We start from the raw sequence: 21,162 nt of genomic DNA, 5'->3' as shown, positions 1-21,162 counted from the left end.
CCTTTCGTGCCAATGGACATATCGATGGTGATTGTGTTCCTGCCCGAAGGTCTCGCTTAGCGGAGTTTCGCTATTTACCCAGTTTAGCGAATATATCGCGTGTTTTTAAGCATTATATGCTTTTCATTCCGCTGTCGGCGCCCCGCTTGTGACCTCGGCTCCAGAAAGGAGGGCGAAGCGGCTGCATATTTTGCATTCGCACTTTAACGCTCACCGTCGATTAACGTTTCACCAAAATCTGAAATTTTGATTGATGCAGGCCTTCTCTACGACGAGCAGAGTTAGTGAGCCCACAGAATACATATGGTGATAGCGGGGAGCGAATTCACTAATTTTAGCACGTGAAAATCGCCATTACCTGCAGTTCTGGCAAGAGTAACCTGAAGTCGAGGATTTTTTCCATCGCAGGTCGCACGCACATTAAGTAGAAAGTGCAGCTGCTACTGGGACTGCCGACGAATGCTAAATGAAACTGGCAAGAGTCTTCAGCGTCGATTGTGCGGGAAACAAATTTCTCCATTTAGCTGAGGGGAACGGTCCCCGAACACATCTCTGGATAATGCTATTTAAAAATTTTTTTCATCAAAGAAAGTACATGCAATCAGCGGGAAGCACCGGCCCATCGTTAAGTCACTAACCCGGTAATAAAACGTTTCCAAGCGCACGATCGCATCATCGGCGTTTAAGTGCATTGAAATCATAGCGCGTAGACCAGTAAAGCAGAAACTGGTGCGAAAAGGAAGAGAAAATTGAGGTAAGGAGACCTCATCTTGAACTTTATGCCATGCCAACGAGCCATAGTTGTTTGTGTACAACTATATAAACGACAGTAGCTCTGCGGTGCAGCCACCAGAATAAGCCCTTGCAGGAATAATTTCACGCTGGCACAGTAAATGTTAAACCACTCATATAGCAAATGGACGAGTTATTTGTTCAAAAAGCAGGAGGAAAAAAGCGAGCAGCACATAGCCTTATGATATAGAGCAGTCGCGCAGCGCGGATGTGAGCAAAGCGAAATAAAGAGCTGAACTGGGTATTCAAAATGGTTCTACCAACCGCAGATAATGTATGTTCCACTCACGCGCACAGACACTGCTCGTCCATCAAGTATGTAGCCGAGGACGTTGTCGTATTAGAGACTTTTCACTGCTCCTTTTGTCTCGTAAGTTCTACTCTCGTGCCGCGTTGTGTTAATTTGAATTTTTTTAAGTTTGCAGCATGCGGAATCACTTGGCTGCCAAACGGAGACTACACCTATAACATAAGTATAATTTGCTTCTATGTGTGCACAATTATTAATACAGCTCAGCCCCTCGAATTTTGTTTCCTCGACCGCCACAAGACGGGCGTCAGGAACAAGCTCACTTCTCCGAGAATTACTAAGCTATCTTATTATGCTGAATTGTTTGAGAAAAAAAGAAAAAAGCATGCAGGTTTTGATCCCCTAAACCAACGCTATTAATGGCATTCATTGCTAGCACTTCAACAGAGCGAACATCATGCCACCGACGACAAATGATGAGTATGCCCTTGTGATGAGAGATAAATGTTCGTGTTTTTTTTTTCACGTTACGCAAAAAATTGATTCACCACAAACCCTTCCAGTTTTGGTTATTTTTGATAGCAGGTTGCCAGGCTTGCGCGCTCTTTGCAAAAAAAAACGAAAAAAAATCAATTTAAAATTATCTCCCACATCGAATGAAGTCGAAGGTTTAGGAACTGCAATTTGATCTGCGGGAAGTAAAATGCGGTAAGAAGTTTATGTTACAAAATTGGGTGTCAATTTAGAAGGGTCAGGGTTCGGGCTAGTGGGTAATCAGCATGAGGATTCATGCTGTGTTCTGTGTATTCTGTGCGCTATGAATCCTCATGGGTGTCAATGATCCGTTAGGTGCCTGCCAATTTCAGACCACCACTGATGCAGGTGATTCGTTGACTTTGAAAAGTTAATGCTGAGTCCTCTCTTTTAAGAAAATCCTCGAAGGAAGGACATGCAGAATGCAAGAAACGAAGAACGACACACATGGCTACTACGCTAGCCTTCAGAGGGCATGCGATCAATGCAGCGTGCACGTTAAAATGTAAAATAAAGCGACCGAATTATAATGGATACCTTTGTCACCCCACAGAGTAATTGTGTGCCGGTGGTATTGATAGATAATTATCGATTTTTTTGCCAACGATATATCGACAATAAGACTATCAGGTTCGCGCGAAACCTCCGGCTTAAATGTCATTAATCATGCGTTCAATGATCGCAGGCTTCTCGTTGAATGAGCGTTTATTAGGTATCCGCCAGAGTAAAAAGACAGGACTGTTTTTGACGTTACGACTAGAAGACAATGTGGTGTTCAAAATTGAAAGCGATACCATAAGAAGAATTGACATGTTTATTCTGAAATAAACGTCGCGCTCTCAGTGTATCGCCTGCACAAGATAAAATCAGGCTTAGAAAGCCTAAGAACGCAAGCCTTTTGACAAATCGGACAAATATATGTCCCAACTCCATCACAGTAATCTTATTAAGCAGCCTCAGGCCGGAGGAAGGTTTAAATGTAGTTACCTTGGGTCACACGAGAACATAATCAACGTCGCCGGTGATTGCGACTTGCCGCTGCATATCCTTTCAGCCTTTGCAGACGCCTGACAGTTTCGTAATTCGCCGTGTAAAGGCATTACTTTCTAAATGGAAGCGAAACAAATTGCTTTATCATTTTCCCCCGTATGCCATTGTGCGCGAAAGCGCACAATGGCATACGGGTGCTGAGGGAATGAGACTGATGCGGCAAAAAGAACTTGTCATTATGCTTTTTCTATGCTCAGATGAAAATGATGTCACCAAGCAATATGCCATGCTGAGGTTACAATAACGTGAGTAAAAGAAGCTCATAATGAAAGCAATATTCATTGCGGCTTCTAATTAGAACGCTTCAGCGCAGTCAATGGCAATGCCTCCGAGATGCTGAGCACGTACAGGGGACACATGATGGGCAAAGTGGAAGAATGAGAATCGATATCAGGCCACCAGCACCCGGAAGAAGGCGAGCGCGATAAGAGCGGACAAGAAAGTCGAAAGGGTCGCGCGAATACTCGGGGATCAAAACAGCCAGTCGTACGCAGCTGTATAACAGAAACCAGCAAAACGAACTCTTCTTTCCAGCTTCCCCACCTCCTTACGCTCAATTTTAGTGGTAGGGAGTTGCTTGTGCGTCGGCAGACCAAAAGAAGGCTCAAGTCTTGCGCAGAGCCAATCAGACGAACAATCAGACGTAACGAGTCACGCTGAGCCAATCTTTACCGCGGTGCTCCTCATGGATAGTTACTGCCGCGGTGGAGAAAAAAAATCTCGCGAAATACGGCTCCTCAATGCGCCCCGTGAATTAATATACAGTGGGGAAGAGCAGACGGAGCTAAAAAGCCTTCGCTTTCCCGGGAGGATTTGATTTGTCGTCAAACGCGTGTGTTGTTTGCGTGTCCAGGGCAGACAGCCCGATGCGCTCCTTATGGAGGTTAGGCCCAAAACGGTGGTTGTTTACTAGAAGCGTCAAACGCGCGATGAGAGGCTGTTTGCTAGTAGGACACGGGGAAAGATCTGAGTCAACAAGCTTTTGGGGAGCTGCATTTTCTTCTTAATAGCTCCTTTTCTTTTCTTTTTATTGAGATAGCAACGCTGATGTTAGGGGCAGCTTTCCGCTAGGCGGATGCATCACTTCCCGTCAAAAGGGGGTAGACTGGGGTCTGACGCCTGAACTGCAATTCCACTAATTGATTTATTATGACGCATGAAGCTCCTTTAGTTACCATTGTCGGCAAATTCAATCCAACATAACTAGGAACCTGGAAAACCTGAGATTGAACGTAAAGCAGAACTTATCCGCCAATTTACGAACTTCTGCGTCCGAAAGACATTCAGCAGCAAAAAAATTTAATCTCTGAGTGGGATTCGAACCACTGCCGGCATAAATAGAGCACGTTCGTCTGCCAATGAGCTAAGCAGATGGTAATTTTTTTTTTCTTTGCATTGCTGCGCTCACGTGCCAGAAATCAAAAGAACACAGAGCAATACAAAACAAGAAAGACTGTGCGCGGTTTAAAAAAGCACTAGAAAAGAGATTCCTTTTTAAATTGGCAAGAAGAAGCTAAAAATTTCTTAAGTCTGAAAATTCCGTAAATCAACCACAAACCCCTGCTCTGAAAGGAAGAATAGAAAAAGTGAGAGTGTGAGATTTGTCTGTTTTTGCGCGAAATGCGATGTCTAATTTTCTTTATGTTACCAAACAATGGTACTTACTTAGTGTGTTGCATTGTTCTAGGGTTAATAGGAAGAAATTGCATTGACTGTATGGCGAGTTTGTATGGTGTTTCTCACGAGGACCATGGTGGACGATTTTATTCCGACGGTTCCAAGTAGGTGAGCTCTGTTTATCTCCTTGGTTCATATTACAAGTCATAAATCTTTAAGTTCCCGCAGGGTGTAGAAGATTCTCCTTTACTTGAAATTAAGGAAAATGAGATCGCTGCTTGGACTTTCTTGTAGCTCCTATCCTAGCCGCATGTCAGGGGCGTCGCATGGTAACTTAGAGATGTTGCTGCATTTCAGTTCTTACATGGTAGGTTTTCCAAAAATTATTTAACTGCGGTCAACAGAAAGGAGTTATCAAAGTACATTCTCCACATTGCTTTCCCTGATTCCTTGCACTGAGATTTCTCCGGACCTAACAATGAAGCAAAACTTTTAAAACACGCCAGTGAGTGAGTGAAAAACTTTTATTGAACATTTGCGTAGTTCGGCGGCAGCAGGATCCGCGTCGTCTTCATATCAGGCGATCCCGGATCCCGTCTTCGCAAGGTCGGGCCCTCATTCCAGGGCTCCGCTGAGCCGCGCTGCCTCGTAAGCGTGCTGCACCAGGGTCCTTCGGACCGTGAGCTCGCTGCTGACGAGCCGGCTCTCCCATTGCTCCGCACTTGTGTGTTTGTGTTGGTGGAATTTTATGTTTCGCTCACACTCCCATGTGATGTGGTACAGCGTTGGTACCGCCCCTCACCACGGGCATGTGGCTCTGTATTGTGTCGGAAACATCTTGTTTAGTATGTGTAAATTTGGAAAAATACCCGTCTGCAGTCTGAGCCACCCGGTAGCCTCTTCCTTTGTTAGTGCCTTGTGTGGCGGAAGATACTTATACCTTAAGCCCTGTATAGGGCCAGGTGCTCTGCATACCCCCCGTCGCAGGCTCGGGTGCAAAAGTCGTCCGGTAATCCCGCTCGGAAACTCATCGCTCGAGCATGGCCGTCCGCTTCTTCATTTACCTTAATACCTGCATGTCCGGGCATCCAAACCAGGCTATGTATGTGTTTTGTGTCTGAGACACGCGCTTTTCTGAGTATGTTCATGGCTGCGGCACCTATCCTTCCCCTAGTGTAGTTCCTACATGCCTCTTTCAAGTCTGTAAGTATGTTTAGAGATTTGTTTCCCTGGGAGCCGCAAGCGACCGCTAGAGCTATGGCAACCTCCTCTGCTTCTGTTGCGTCAGCAGCCTCTGCCGCTGCACAGGTGATCAGTTCTCCCTGGTGGTCGACTACTACAGCCGCGGCAGTGCGCTTCCTATCCATCAGGTACAGCGCCGCGTCCGTGAAGACCGTGTTTTCCAGATTGGCTAAGCCTCGCTCGATATACTCGGCTCTTGCTTTCCGTCTTCCTTCGTGCAGGTTCGAATCCATGTTCCTGGGCAGGGGTGCGACCCGAATGGCTTTTCTAATTCTATCCGGGACGTCCCTGTACCTGTCAAGGCGCTCTTGTGTTTCCACCCCTATTCTTTTCAGCAGTTCTCGGCCTGTTGGCGTGCCTCGGAGTCTCGTATACTGTGCCCTGATTTTTGCCTCCCTCAGCTCCTGGAAGGTGTTACACGCCAAAAACACGCCAAAAAATGTACGTGGCTGCTGGAACAAAGTGTTTCGCTTTAAACTCCCCACAGACTCTTCGGAGGCTAAAGCGTCGATGGAATAAAAGGAATATTTCTTACCTGGGAAGTACACTGTTTCATTTGGAGAAATCCGGCAACAGTACTGCACGTGTTTCTGGGTTGTTGTGAAGGGGCGTCCTTCTGTGATACCCCCCAAAAAAATCATAAAAAAAACCACCGGTATACTTTAACGGAATCAGGTTTCTACCGGTCGAAGATGATGACGGCATTCCCACTGGCAAAACAATCTAGCGTGGTCTGCACAGCATTTCACGAGCTCGCATGGCGGCGCGATACACAGACGTTGACATCCTGCTGTCGCGGGGGCATCTCCGCGAATCGGCGTGTAGATTAGTGGAGACACTGAGGAGCTTGAAACACTTACCAGGCTGTCTAGATCACATCGGGAACCTCACTGGGTCAATGCGGCAGGCCTTCGCGCTGCGTGATTAACTGGTAGCCTCTCACTGCGTGCTGGATATCGTCATCGCCGTCGTCATCATCTTTGCTATGGTCGTACTGCGTAGCAAAAAGCTGGTTTTGAGAAAATGAAAAGTGTAGCATGTACCTGCTTCAATTCTCAATGGACATCTCAACACAGCTACGAAGAAATCGAGGAGGATGCGCCGAAGAGGAGGAGGAGGAGGCGAAAAAACTATTAATAACCGAATAAGGGGAGGTGTTGGTGGTGAAAAACATTTATCAACTATTAAGTGGTTACAGAGAGATGATTGGTTTAGAGCCCTATTGGCCCCTTACGCTCACAATACTAGGTGGAACCCGTATTCCTGGTTCCCATTGGAAAGCAACGCTGCGCCAGGTCACGCTGCTCGGCCGAGGCGAAGGAAGTGCGTACTGGCGCTGGAAACTAAATAGGGCGAAGGAAGCCCAGTGCGCTGTTCAGATAATAAAAACGGCTCGAGTACAGCTAACGCCATCTGTGAGTCGCCCTAGAACACGCTACGTCTTTCCCTCAATGCATTCCATGCTAGATCTACTCTGGAAGATGACATCGACTTTCATTTCTTATTCACTTTCCTATTTAAAATGTACCTACTCGTCAGCTAGGGCAGCCAGTGAAAAAAAAAAAAAACATTCGAAAAGACAGGTTGCTTAGCACAGAAAAAAAGAAAGATATACCACATGAACAGTTGAGCACCGAAAGCAAAAAATAAAAACGAAAGAGAGAGAGAGAAGCATGGAGTATTAAAAAGACGTGCCATAACAAGCTTGAAGTTCTGCTTGGCCGAATATGGAGGGATGTAAAAGCACGCAATATACTCTACGTATACAATGTAATAAATAACACTGTGTGCAACGCGCAATTTTATTTTTGTGCACAGTTCAAATACCATGCGCAATACACATTGTTGTGCATGTTTGTAATCGTAAACGCCTGATATTGCCAACGATTCCGCGACGTAAGCCATAGTCCTAGATTTCTTCGTAAAGCGTTTCACCTTATGTTTGTCCTCTGTGTAGCGCGTCTACGAGAAGAAATCAGTAGAGTGCCAAGTTTTCGTCCTTTTACAATGATATCATGTGCACTATTTATAGGAAGTTTAAGAACTATGAGAGTGATTATTTCTGTTTTTCTTGCCATCGTTCAGCCTCAATTTTCAATGGGAAGAAATGGTCTCCTGGGTTTCAAACGCCGTTGACAGGCAACATACAGAGTTGAGTTAAGCATTATCAAATCACTAATGGCCATGGCCAGTTTGTACCTTTGTATGCCCACACGAAAAAATGACATGGTAAATGCTGACAGATATAGTTTAGCATTATCCTCCTCAAACTATAGCTGTACCATCGTACTAAAATTCCAAGATCAGCTTTTCAGTAACAAATTCCAAAATTGTGTATTGCTTTTGGGCTGCAAAAATTCACAACACTTTTTGATAAGCAAGGCAGTAATGAATATGCTCAAGGGTGACGTTACAAGAATCTACGAAAGTAAAAGGAACAATCTGAAGCGTTAAAGCAGTGGGGGAATTTTTTGCATAATTATTAGTCCTGGCGCTCATCCATGACTAGTGCAGAGTGATGTGGTGAAAACCTTGCCTAATCTGCTACCGTCATTACTTCTTGGAAAAGCACAATATCCTGTTGACGTTCGGCAAAGTTTCTTTCAGTGAAAGAGCAATTAAAAGGAAAAGCGCATCTAACTGGGGTGAATCTCTGTATTCCGAATTGCCAGAATAATTCTTATAGTGTGCCAACGCTGCTCACGCATTTCTCTCAGAATTTTTCATCAATGCGCAGAGACAACTGTGCAGCGCCGGTTCGAAAGCCTTCTATGGGTTGCTTCATTTTGAATATCCGTTCTCTATAAGAGAAAAATAACATAACTACCTTTTCGTTGTTCATAAGAACTACCACACTGTGAATTAAATTATTCTGCTGTTTATTGAAATGGCAAACAGAATACCTTCCAACATACCGTGTTTTTTCCAAAATGTATACCTTCCGAACGGAAGCTGAATGTTACGATCAAGAGAGGTTATTTATATGTAACCTCTGTGTTTCCACAATGCATGAATTAAAACAGCACTTAAGGTACTGCTCCGGAATAAACTTACCCACCAAGAAAAGGCCTCAGCTTCATCCAAGACACAAATGTTTTAAAAACAAGGTTCGCTCCCAGGTAAATAGGGCGCTCACAATCTAGTCTGCTACACAAGGCACTCACGCCGCATTTAAATTGAGCCCGACTAGGTGGCTTTACATTTACTGACGGCACAGTGATGCAAGAGCCAGGTCTCGATCAGTCAGGAACGTTGTGCTTCACACCATTTTGTGTTTCTGCCTGCTTTGTGCCCCAGAAGAGCCGCGTCGCACGAGTTACGTATACCAGCTCGTATAGCCTCCTGTGCCACAGCACAGGAATGGAGGGCCTAGCTGAGAAGAAAGGAAAGGTAGGAAAGGGTCTTTGGGAGGAACAGGGAGATGGGGATAAGAAAGAGAGAATAGAGAAAAGACTACGCCTCGGGTAGCGATCGAGGCGTATAAACAGGAAAAATAAAGCTGCTATGTTGGGGCCTGCTCTCGATGCAACGCAGTCTTTTGGCCGCTCACGCCCACCCCTTCGGCGCTGAAGGCTATGTATATACAGTGTGATCGCTGGCCGCCGCCACTGGAAGCCTGTGTAGCGGATGGAAGCACGGCGAAGGGAAAGGGGGGTGAAAAGAGGGACCAACGCGTTCTGGGCAAAGCTACAGAGCGATGCTAAGGGTCTCCTTAGCATATGTATGAGGATGCAAAATGCCGCGCCGAAAACGGGCGCTTCTCTCACGCGCTTTGCATACCCCCACACCCTTTAAGCGATGCTGCTCGTCACCGCGTCCTTCAACAATGGACCCAGAGTGGCCACCAGCGACGCAGGGCCCGCTCCCACCGGCATTCACAGGGACGGCCAGACCGCCAAAGTGACCCCCCCCCCCCCTCGCCTAAGCTTTTCCGCCGAATCTCTATCACACCAGTGAGTTCCAGAGTACTCGTGGCATTCGCAGCTGCGGCTAGTCGCCGCTGCGTGGCGTCATTGTATGCGAGCGAGAGCATCCAAGCGGTTCCTCTCGGAGCGCCCTAATGATTTCCCGCGTTGCACCCTGCCGTTGAAGGCGTATTCTGTAGGACGCGCAAGAAACACTGCGCGAATTCCTTGCAATATTTCGCGGCACGTGCGAGACAACCGCGTTGCCGCAAGCCTTAACATTTATTTACTGCTTTCACCGCCTTCACAGATGATTTAACTAGGCCACCCAGACCAATTCAGGAAGTGCCCCTCCCGTTTTTTTGTTTGCATTAGAATCCTTCAGTTTGTTCGGAAGGGAGTCATTCGAGTTTGGCACAAGAGTAATGAAGACTTGAGGTGCTCTGGCGGTTTCTCCTTGTTTCCACTGAGAAACGCTCCCTGGGAAGGTGTTTTCGTGTTGCAATGTTCCTCAAAGTTGCAAATAATTAGATAAGCAGATGGCGGAGAAGATCAGAACCGAGGTTTTTAAGGACGACTTATCTTGAACAGCAGCAGCGAGAAATATGTACCAAGAAGCTTATATATCAAATCATTTCTCATTCCTGATTTCGCGTTTTGAAGGCAGCTTTGTGATTACAGCATGCCCTTTTTTTCATAAAAGAAGGCTCTGCTCTTAAAAGTATTTTACTTTCTAAAATGTTCACGGATGGTGCGAGAGATAAGATGGACAGGACAAGTATTGATAGTTCTGCTACACTAAGTATGAAACAGGTTTTTAAAGGGATACTGAATAATAAATGTGAAAATATTGAGATAGTACCACTCTCCATTCCTAAGATACGAATATTCAAGTATACTATCATTATTTCGTTTCTTATACATAACTGCAGCGCGAAAACTATGACGACATATAGAAGGAACACCTGCAAACCTGTGTCTGTAGGTGTTCCTTCATTTGTGCATGTGCCGCCGCGGTGGCTTAGTGGTCATGGCAAGTAAAAGGCGCAGTACATGTCTAACTTCTCAATGGATACCTCAGCAGTGCGATGAGGGAAGAGGGGAAGGTAGGAGTGAAATAAAAAAAAGTGGAATGGATTTAACTCAGTTAAACCGGGTAGGCGCGCTTAAACCATGTTTTCAGTCTTCAATTGGAGGAGATACTTAAGCTGCGCCTTAGGGGAATGACGCGATAGCTTTTGTGGGTTCTGGCTCTTATATGCAGAAATGGTCATTCTATACTTAACAATCATAAATCACTCAGAGTCGTCATGCCAGTACCAGCTCAGTGGCGTAGTCTTAAGCAATACGCCTCTGCACTGGCAGATGGCTGTTTCTCTCACAGCCACCGGTAGGGTTTGTGCGACGTATGTTGCTCTTCCCGAGCAACCTCTCGCGTCGAATCAATAATTTAACTGCCAACCGCCATGGTGGTCAGTTTGCTCACAATCCGCTGGGCAGGTTGTGATAACGCCACAAGGTTACATGACCTATGCGGCGTGATGCCCTCCTCACGGCTACAGCTGGCGTGACGCTCATCTAATCTTACCCGAATTTCCTCCCACGGGGTGCAGTTCGCGTGACACTCCTCCGTATAACACAACTCAGGCAAGCTCGGTTTACTTTGGAGCAAAAGGCAAGATTCACATCACAAGGCAACACAACAATCTTGCTCGGGGTTGGTACGTCTGGAGTTGCACTTTTGCACTAAAAGTGAAAAAGAAGGCCGTAATGGGGAACTCCACAATAATTTAGACTGCCTGGGGATCTATAACTTGCGCTGATATTGCGACGTATAAGGATTCGTAGAGAGAGGGTGACAAAAATTGTAAATAAAAAGAAATGGAGCACGACAGTAAAACCGTGCCGTGCTCTATGTGCTAGGAGCACAACTGGTGGCCCGTGTATTTCTGAAAAATACTCTATTCAAAACGCAGAGATGTATGTGTCCCTGCACAGTGTACGCGACCTACGGGTGTAACTGTTGTTTCAAAATGCAGGTAGTAAAAGATAATTTCCTTGCAGGTGCCCTTATGATTTTCGCTGTGCATCTGCAATTCTCGTATTCCAGGCCAGGCTATTGCCTTACAAAGTATATCGTCATTTAGCGCTGGTCTCATAAAATAGCTTAAAGCTTCTTAAAGATTCCTGAAAAATCAAAAACATGATATACTGACCTACTAACCATTCACGAGAAATTTCGATTTTCAGAAGATCAAGAACTGCAAAAAGAATACTCTGAATTCAAGAGGAAAGTAAGAACCTTCAGACACAGTAAATGAAGTGACAGAACAGCGTTTACTTGGTTTCCAAAGTTGCTGAATTTAAACATCGGGTTTAAAGATGTGAGTTGCGGTATTCACTTGGAACAATAGCACAAATAATTTGAAATGCAAACTCGTCGAGAACAAGTTCTGCTACACTGATGCTGAAGTTTAAGCAGCTGAGGGAAAAGATAGACCTGTTCCGGAAGCTTTCCAGCCGGCTTGTGGGAGAAAATATTCTGTGTCAAAGCACTTCTTCCAGAAATAAAACAGGCTCACCGGTTTGTGTGATGCTTCACTTTGAGGGTGACCTTCGGCAAATAACAAACAACAAGTAAATAAATAATTAAAACAATAAATACTGCCGCAAAAAGATTCGAACCCGCTGCGGCCCGAACATATCAACTTCGCTGGCCACTGCACGAAAGCACTAGGCAATCGCCGCTTTTTTTCTTCAATATGCCCTTTATTACATTGATAGGATGCCTTATAGACATGAGGTGTCTACAAACATTAAGAAAACAGGGGGAAGTCAACACACCCAGGCAACGAAGCACGAGAATAGAGTCAATGCAGAGCTCATAGCAGCCGATCACGCCTCGAGTTAAACTGCAACACACTCTCGCGCTGTGCGTTGCACATCGCCGTCTTCATCAACTAATACTACTATCAAAATAATATTCGCGCTTTGCGCTAGTTGGTGGTAGTGACAGAGAGATGCGCGCTGCATGCAGTGGCGTGAACAATGTCGGGGCAGAAACTCGGCACTAGAGCAATAAGGGTTCGCGTTGACAAAACTACTACAGAAACGCGGCACTTCAGCATAGGCCCCCCGCGTACATTAGATAAATTGGCATTGACGATGAAAAAAGTGAAGACGCGCATAACTGGCTCAGTGGGTCTGCGGACATCTTAAGGTACGTGGCGATAGTGTCCACCGGAAAAAAAAATGCTTTCGCTCAATATTTCTTGCTTAGCAATGTATAACCACTAGACAGTTTTTTTCCTGATATGATAGTGCCGCTCCTAATGCGAAGCTAAGCTAAGCAGTAATAGTTTTCAACCGCAAAACACCCTGGAGAATTCTTCGGCGTAAAACCATCGCCCTAAGAAGCTTCTCTAAGTTCTGCGGCATATACCTCTCTCAACAGTAAGACAAAAAAAAACAAGACCATCGGTGACACAACCGATTTGAGTTTCCTCGGAAGTGAAACTGCGTTCTATTTCAAACTTCGCCTAACTTTATTTTCATTTCTGTTTAGCTTCGGTTCTGGCAGCGGTCTCGTCCTCAGATTGCCGACTCCAGTTGTGCAATAGAGACAAACGAGTGAGGTCCCACGGCATCGAACAATTCGAAGCCATTATCGCTTGCTTTCTTGAGGAAAAGTGGAAGATGGGGAATGAGGAGGTGGAGGGTGCGGAAGTGGGAGCCTTCCCGTGGCCGCTGCTTCTTGGCACTCCACGGCTCTGCCGCACCGGTGTCTCCCACTTCTCGGTTCGAGATCCGTCCACTGCTTTTCTTCCTTGTTTTCTTTGTCCACCCAACGTTTTTTGCCTCCCTCTTAAACTTACCGTTGTTCCTTCTCTGTCGAGCTTCACTTTAGAGCTGAGAAGCTTCGGTGATTAATGTATTTCAAGCGGCGCATCGATCAGCCTTGAAACTCCATTTTGTGGCGTCTTCCCTCGAAGGCCTCCCCTGAGAAGGGGATCGAAGCTAAATTGTGATCGGTAGTGTGCTGGCGTGCAGACTTGGAACACGCCAGTTGTCTCAGCTGTCTGCCACTAATTTCTCCGTGTAGCTTCCTGTTTCAATTTGAATTGGCGATTTCTCATCGTTTACGCCTAAAAGTAAAACTCATTGCATCTAATACAGGAGCTTTCATTTTAAGTAATCTTTGCTTGTTTTTCTCGCCCTGCGGGCCCCGTCTAATGGGAGAAATCCCGAGGAGGTCCCTCAGGAGAGCATTCAAGAGTGCGAATATGCGAATGCAGAAAGGAAGAAGAAATAGGCCGAATGTCTTTTGTGCGGCGACGTGATCAAGGCTTGTGCGAAGTAAAATAAACTCAAACGGATGTTGCAAATGCCATGATGCAATGCAAGCGAGGATATTGGTAAAGCGATAGAGAAATGTGCCCTCGTCGTCGTTGCCTCCACCGCCATCCTCACCTTCTTGTAGACATAGTTGCAATACTTGGGTACCTAGGTGGAAAACGGAGCAGCGAATGGGGCAAGTTTCTTCCAAAAGATTATTTACTAAGCAGTTCGAAGTGTTTTCCTACCGTTTCGAAGAGCAAGACTCCGCCATGTCCCAGAAATGAAGAGTTTAGTAAAAAAAAACCCAGACAGTCCAATCAATACGCCAAATCAGACAGAGGAACGGGGCCTTGCCGAACTTATTCACACTGCAGACGGTGAGGTCGAGCCCCGCTGCTCAACCACAGTGCTTAGGAATCTCTGCAGGCCGAGCTGAGATTCGCTGGTATACTTTCGCTGCAAACCTTCGTTTCGCCAGTGACGGCGTCGGCGTCCACATTGCCCTTGCTCGCTACGATTCATTTTCACTTCACAATGAGTGGTGAACATACAGCGGAAGACACAGCGACAAAAGCATAGGAACCGTGTAAGACTCACACAGGCGCTCACTATATTCACCATGCAGAACCATCCAGCTTGCCAACTCGCTCTTGTTCACTCCAGAAGCTAAAGCGATGACTCCACTGACACCTGCGAGGAGTACTCACCGCAAGCATGAGCGTCCAGTGCCACCCGCGCCACGCGTCTAAACTATGCGAGTGCCACCATGTGCTTGATCCTGTGTCATGCTTCCTCCCAACATCTCAACTCTGAGAACAGAGAAGGCTGCTAGCTCGAAGTCTAGTCCCGAAGGTCACGGGATCCGCCCGGTCTTCTGGGCGGTCTAGACCTCTGTGCTGCTTCGGGCGCGCGCGCGGTGCGGGTAGACGATATTTGCATGTACAGACCTGGAGCCCTGCTTGCACCACGCGCATGCGGAGACCGGTAGCGGCATGCACTCGTACGCTCGACGCGTGTCTTTAGAGTCGAGGCATAAGGCAAACAGAAGGGTCGTCACAGTGCAGTGAACGCGCACAGCACATCCACTGTGCGATGCCCCTCATATTTCAGTCGTTATATAAATAAAGATTCAATAAAACCCAACACAGTTGAGCTCACTTATAAGGGCTGAGGTATAACAAACGCTCACTTATCACGAAGGTTTTGGCCCTACCTTGAAAATATCAGCTGGGAAACGGCAATTCGTCTCAGAGTCAGATAACATCTGTTGCCGCTCAACTCTGTTTTAGCGAACGAGGACGTGTCGTAAACTGGGCCGCGAAGCTTGAAAACTTGCGCTTCCAGAAAGCGCGGAGTCGAAGGAGGGTCTCTCAGCCCCCACGCCACCGCACAGGAAAGAAAATAAAAGCCGGAATTGAAACTGTAGGCGACAGCTGGTCAAGCAAGGGCCGATAGCCTGCAAGGTCACTAATTGCCTGCATGTGCACAGGCTGGTCAAAGCTTCCGAAGTGGGAGCAAAAGTTCCTTCGCATGAACGTGGATCAAGTAATGGCAGGCATTTGAGAAATTGAGCGCCTGGCTACGTTGTGGTATACGCCGTATGACCAGTCGGCTACACCTTTTGTGCTGCTACTACGTACTGGGAGCGCCATATAGCAGACAGTACAGCTGATATATTCTGTGCGCACGTGCTATGCGCTGGTTTTATCACTGCAGGTGTTCAGGAACGATAGATGGAGTTGTCGAAAGCCGATGCGGTCAGACGCGTGTAGATTGGCGGCAACGCACCGTTGATGCATAGCTGGACAGATGTTTACTCGGATGAATACGTTGCTACAGAGGCTACATCAAAGAGTCGAGTTCTGACGGAGTCGTCGTACGCAAAGCACGAGCACTCTCCAAGCGCTAGGAATCTGATCAATGTGGCCGACTTGCCACAGCCTGCCCTGATCGTATGAGCCACGATTAGTTATACCCCGTCCCTAAAGCAGTTTTGGCAGCAAGGGCCTCGGTGAGAAGAGCATGACCGCCTGAGAAAGCCTATAAAGCGCCGCGGTACGTTCTGATTTCACGAACTGGACTCGCATGAACCAGTTTAAAAAAGTTAACGCCACTTTTCGCAGACAATAATTTTGGCTGCAGTAGCGGGAATATACTTACTAAGAACATCGGATAAACGGGCCCAATCCACGTTACCATCAAGTTCGTTATAAGTGGGCTCGACTGTGCAAACTCAGTTTAGATCGAGAAAAAATATAGAATACTTATCAGTGAATATCAAGAAGGACTATGGGTGAAATCGATGTTTTCGTGTCACACTTCCGCGGTATGCCTTGAAGCAGGTACGCACAGCAGATAAACCGATGCTAGCAAACTTTGACCGCTGTACCATGTTCCGGTTGATTTTGACATGACTCGCGTTGGTTTTTCAAGAGGCATTCAGACTTTCCATTGAAGCTTATCTGTTATTGCGCCCTCGTGGTTAAAAGGAAACAGAATACGCATGAGACAGGCCCCCTGCAAAACAAATCAAAATAAAACGAAATTATAAATGAAATGTCAGAGCCACAAACGTGCTAAAAAAACTCAAGGCAAAAAAGAAAGGGCCTCCTCTCAACAAAGCACTAACAATGCATTTCACAACGTTTCTTTTTTTTTCGTTCCGTCACACAACATACAACTAGTAATGACGTTAGGACGTCATAACGCATATCAGACTACATTGTAGCACCGTTTAGCGATGCTTATTTTTCGCTTGGTTGTTTTCGTTTTTTTTCCCGCTTCGATAGCAACGACACGCACACAGGTCGCCTACTCAAAGTCAGCAACATGCAACAGCTCTCGCTGAACCTTTTCAGAAGGCCCGCAGTCGCGACCCCACTTGAATCTGCAGCCGACGAGGCACGCTAAAGTAAACGTCGTCCGACGTGAACCGAACCGGAAAAACAAACACAGCAAACGTCAAAAGGAGGGCGCTCGTGAAAGTTTGGACAGCTGGACAGGGTCGATTGTTTCCTATGTCGGCCACAGTTGCCTGGTTACGACTGAGACCCGACCAGGGCGACAAGACAGGAATAAAATATAGCACTGCGCGAATAAAAACAAATCATAAATCTAGGCAGGCTGCGGGGACAACAAAAGGAACGCGTCACAGCTTATTTTTTTTCTCTGTATACCACATCTCGCATCTTCTTTCTACCGTCGTTCTATATACAACCCTTTTATGGGCGACTAAAAGGCTGTAACAGAGCGATTTTCATTATTCCATGCTCTCCGCGGCCGAAAGGCGTACGCATGGCGCTGACACTCATGTCAGTTTTACTCGCTGGATGATGGCTGTACGGGCCTCGAGCGGTCTACCGGAAAAACTTGGTGCGTGTTTTACCCAAGACGTTTTGACGCGGGCGGTTATTTTCGATTACTGCAGGCGATCTCTCCTTTCAAAGTCGGCCATGATGCGGGGCAATTTTTTGTACACTTCGGTTTTTTTACGAGACTTTTACGAGACCTTTTACGAGATTTTTTAAAGATTATTTTTCCATTTTTTTATGTGTGGCTGTGTGCGTGCGCGAAAGAGAGCGTGTTATCAAAACAACTTGAACTGTCCTTAATGTGAGCGTTTGCTGAACGCGCTTAGCCTGCAGCGTCAACACGTGACGAAACTGAGACGCCCGCCTCACCTCAGCATGCACCCCAGATGTGTAGCGAGGCTCAGTAATCACGAATGCCCCTGAGCTTGACTGAATAAACAGCCACACCACCACTGCCGATGCGTTTGAATACCTAAATGTCTGGTGGCTCCAAGCCAGGCTCTGCCACACTCTACAAGACTCGACGGACGCGCTGACCGTCAGCCACATCTAATAAAAGCCGCTCTACAAGGTTAAGTTATTATGCGACCGACACAGGTGGCCACGTTCGCGCGCGTGAGATACTGCAAAAGCGATGCTCGCAACTATACCAGTGATACTATCAGCGAAAGTACAAAGAAGCTAAATAAAACTGCCCTTCGCAATACCCTCCTGCATTTGGGCCAACCGCACATACTTCAGCGCTCCACACAGGAAAGCCATGTGGCCGAAGAAGGTGCTAAAAAACGAGTGACCATTTATAAAATCCGACTTTGCTACAAGAACACGTGAGGTTAAAATAGGGCTCTCTCGAAAACGCGCATCGAGAAAGCAGTGACCGAAGCGGACGCGGTGTCATTTCAGTGGCGTGCTGCCGCGCAGCCCAGTCGCTGCTATAGCGAAAAATGACCTTAGCAATGCGTACGCTTTCACCGATGCTTGCATCACTCAATATAGCGTTTCTGGGAACGACTACTACCGGGATTGGCATGTGATCTGTCTTCTACATAACGCTTTGAGTGGGCTACCCCTCATGTAGCGTTTAAATTGCAGCGACGTCGGTTTTTCATTCAAAAGCTGGGAAACCCTGCTGGCGGCCAGTCTAATTACTTGAAGAAAAAAAATGCAAAGAATTCGCCTCACGGAATCTTTCTAATGAAGATTTTGATTTCAATACATTTTTGAAGCCAGGCTATAATTACGAAAGTTGTTGTTAACTGCATCGAAAACGAAATTATAGTTGTCTATTTACAAGCCAGATGTCGGACCGTGCCTGTAAGCAGCGCGAAAGGTACCAAATTCCAGCGGCGAAGTCTTCGTTAGCGGGCGACGACCGCGGTACCGCGTATTCGCAGAGTGTTAAAAAGAGCCGCCTAGAGGAAAAATAGAAAACTACACCGGAAACAAAACTTCGGTTTTTTGGCTAGAATCTAGACACTCAGCGTGGTCGTAAGCAACGCGAAATCGGAGCGTGAAATCATCATCACAGGGCCAACGATGATCAAAGAGCGCGGTAAGGACAGAGTTCAGCGCGAAGGCGAAGAAAAAGAAGGATCCTAGTGCCTTCCTCAGTCTCTTCCCAGAAAAACTCTCTTGTATCTTATATATGGGATACAAACACAAGATACCGTATGGCACGTTTTGCGGTTGCAAAGTGCCGATCGTTAAGTAGACTAGTTCGGTCCTAATTCTGCGGCCCAATACACGATTTCAACAGTTGTGCGTGTGCTATCATGTACAAGCGCAAAAAACAGGGACAAAGAAGGACTGTAAAAACGAGCGCTTACTTCCAAATAAAGGTTTATTGACAAACAATCACATTCAATACACCTTGTTGCATGACGTCGAACTGACTGGTCTGCCGACATTTTTGTGTGCGGCCACTTGATGTCGGCAGTGCTGTCAGTTTGACGTCATGCAGCAAGGTGTATTTCATGTGCTTGTGTGTAAATAAACCTTTATTTGGAAGTAAGCACTCGATCGTTTGTCCAGTCCTTCTTTGTCCCTCTTTTTTGCGCTTGTACATGATTGCAATGAGCCAACTCGCCCAAAGGTCTGTGCTCTTGTGCTTGTGCTGTAAGGTCTACCACAGCTTGTTGAAAATGCACATGACCGCGCAATTATTATGTTTAAATCAAAGAGGAATGTTTTTGATAAAAATGTGAGCAGCATATATGAGACGCATCTGTGGTTCTTACAGCGGTTGTGGTAGCTTAAAGAGAGCATAACTTTAAAAAACATTAGCCGTGATTCAACCCGGCTCTGTTAAGGTAGGCAAACGAATGTAAGCACAGGCCTCATGCAGAGTGCTATCGGAGTAGTACCTCTGACAAAAAGGTAAAAATAGAGTAGGCTCAAACAGATGCACTGCGTATACAATATTTTGTCGAAAGCATAAAGGCGTAAATATGACCCTCTCTCCTCTAACATATCTCGGCAAGGAGTTATGAAAAGGTAGTTCGGCAATTAAACTGTAAGGCTATCTACACGACGTTCTTCCGTTTCCCGAAAACAACCTCTGAATAAAATGCACTCACTCTGCACATGGTGGATGCTTCAATTGGACGGAAAATTCAGCGCGGAGGGACGAAATATACTCTAGTGCCCTCTACTCTATCTATGCACTGCGTGCCTTTCACACTTATGCTGTTTATCTGTGTGTATATATTTTGTTCCTTCACACAAAAAAAAAATTAGTTGCGAGACAGCGCTTGTTTTGTCCCCCTTCGAGTGTTTGTCGTCTCTCCGCGCTGAATTTTCCGCCAAATGAACTACATCCAACTCGCCCAACTTACCACTCTTCTGCAACATAGTAGATGGCACTAGAACACATTTTTTATATATTACTGACCAAACTATATGTCTATTCTCTTTTGTTTTCTTCAAAGCAGCTGTTTGTGTTGTTTCATTTCGTATGTCGTCTATTGCACCATCAAACTCACTCCCCCTCTGTAACGTCTCGGCACGCCAGAGTTCTGTTTTATTAATTTAGGATTAAGGCCTAGTTCTGCCACTGGCACAAAGAAGAGCATTGGTCACGCGTACCGATCACATTCAGGTTGATGACGGTGTTGATGGAGCGTCCTCGTCGGAAATCCACTCGGCAGCGGTACTCCCCGGCGTCCGACTCCTCGACGGGGTCGATCTGCAGGAAGGCCGGCTGGTTGGCCATGTTGAAGTGCGCCCGCTGCTCCAGCCCTGGCCCCGACGACTGGCGCGCCTGGTCCACGTGCGCACGCCGCGAGTCCAGCGTGAAGATGGGCGCCAGGCTCTCGTCCTTGTACCACAGCACCAGCGTCACCGAGTCATCCGGAGACGGAGGGCTGATGTCGCACGGCAGCGCCACTTTCCCCCGTGCCACGGCCGTGTACACTATGGAGGCTGCAACGGGAGGAGGGGGGGGGGGTGACTGTGTTATTGCGAGCGACGACCAAACTTAGAAGCAGGTGCAGTGGCCAAGGAACTGTAGTCTATTGTACACAGCACATGAGCGTTGCGCTTTCTGGAACATTGTGTATGTGAAGCTCTCACAAGAACTACTTAATACAGACGCCCTGAAGTATAAACAGCTGATTACACCGATGCTCCAGAAACCTATCTAGAGTCCACAGCTCCCGTGTTAGTCACGCAACTCAGAACATGCTTCTGCGTGCTTCAGACAAGAATTGTGGGGCAGCTACGCGTGTGCTTTCATAATTTTGGCGCATTTCTGAAGAGATCGATGAATCCCCGTGCTATATCAGCACGGCGGCTTGCTTGACTCGATTCTGGAAGTGGCTGAGCGTTCACGTACGTTAGATCAACGCGTGCTCCAATTACGTCAGACAAATTTTGGGGTCTCAAAGCTTTAGTCTCGCTAATTCGAATCAATCAACCAACCAATCAATCAATCAATCAATCAATCAATCAATCAATCAATCAATCAATGAAACGACCTTTTGTCTGAGTTTGTACATACACACTGCTGTTCTCTTCGACTCTGAACACTACTGTCTGCCTGCATCTGTAACAGTGCCGTGTTTTCAACACGATCCCAAAAAATGTACTCATTGCGCTGAGAGTTCTGGGCATAAAAAGAGGCTAA

The 21,162-nt window shown here is 46.5% G+C and overlaps 1 protein-coding gene across 1 annotated transcript in view; it reads right to left on the bottom strand.

Annotated features, from left to right (window-relative positions):
* LOC144093807 (neural cell adhesion molecule 2-like) overlaps nucleotides 1-21,162 on the bottom strand; it is a 235,776-nt gene that overhangs the window by 42,556 nt on the left and 172,058 nt on the right. Inside the window, exon 2 of the mRNA XM_077627512.1 lies at nucleotides 20,124-20,459. Coding sequence (XP_077483638.1) covers nucleotides 20,124-20,459 — 336 coding nt within the window. The remainder of the gene's footprint in view (nucleotides 1-20,123; nucleotides 20,460-21,162) is intronic.

The sequence above is a fragment of the Amblyomma americanum genome, chromosome 6 (genome assembly GCF_052857255.1).
Source record: "Amblyomma americanum isolate KBUSLIRL-KWMA chromosome 6, ASM5285725v1, whole genome shotgun sequence".
Taxonomy (NCBI): domain Eukaryota; kingdom Metazoa; phylum Arthropoda; class Arachnida; order Ixodida; family Ixodidae; genus Amblyomma; species Amblyomma americanum.
Note: the sequence above shows the minus strand (reverse complement) of the source record. Positions and strands in the feature narration are given on the sequence as shown.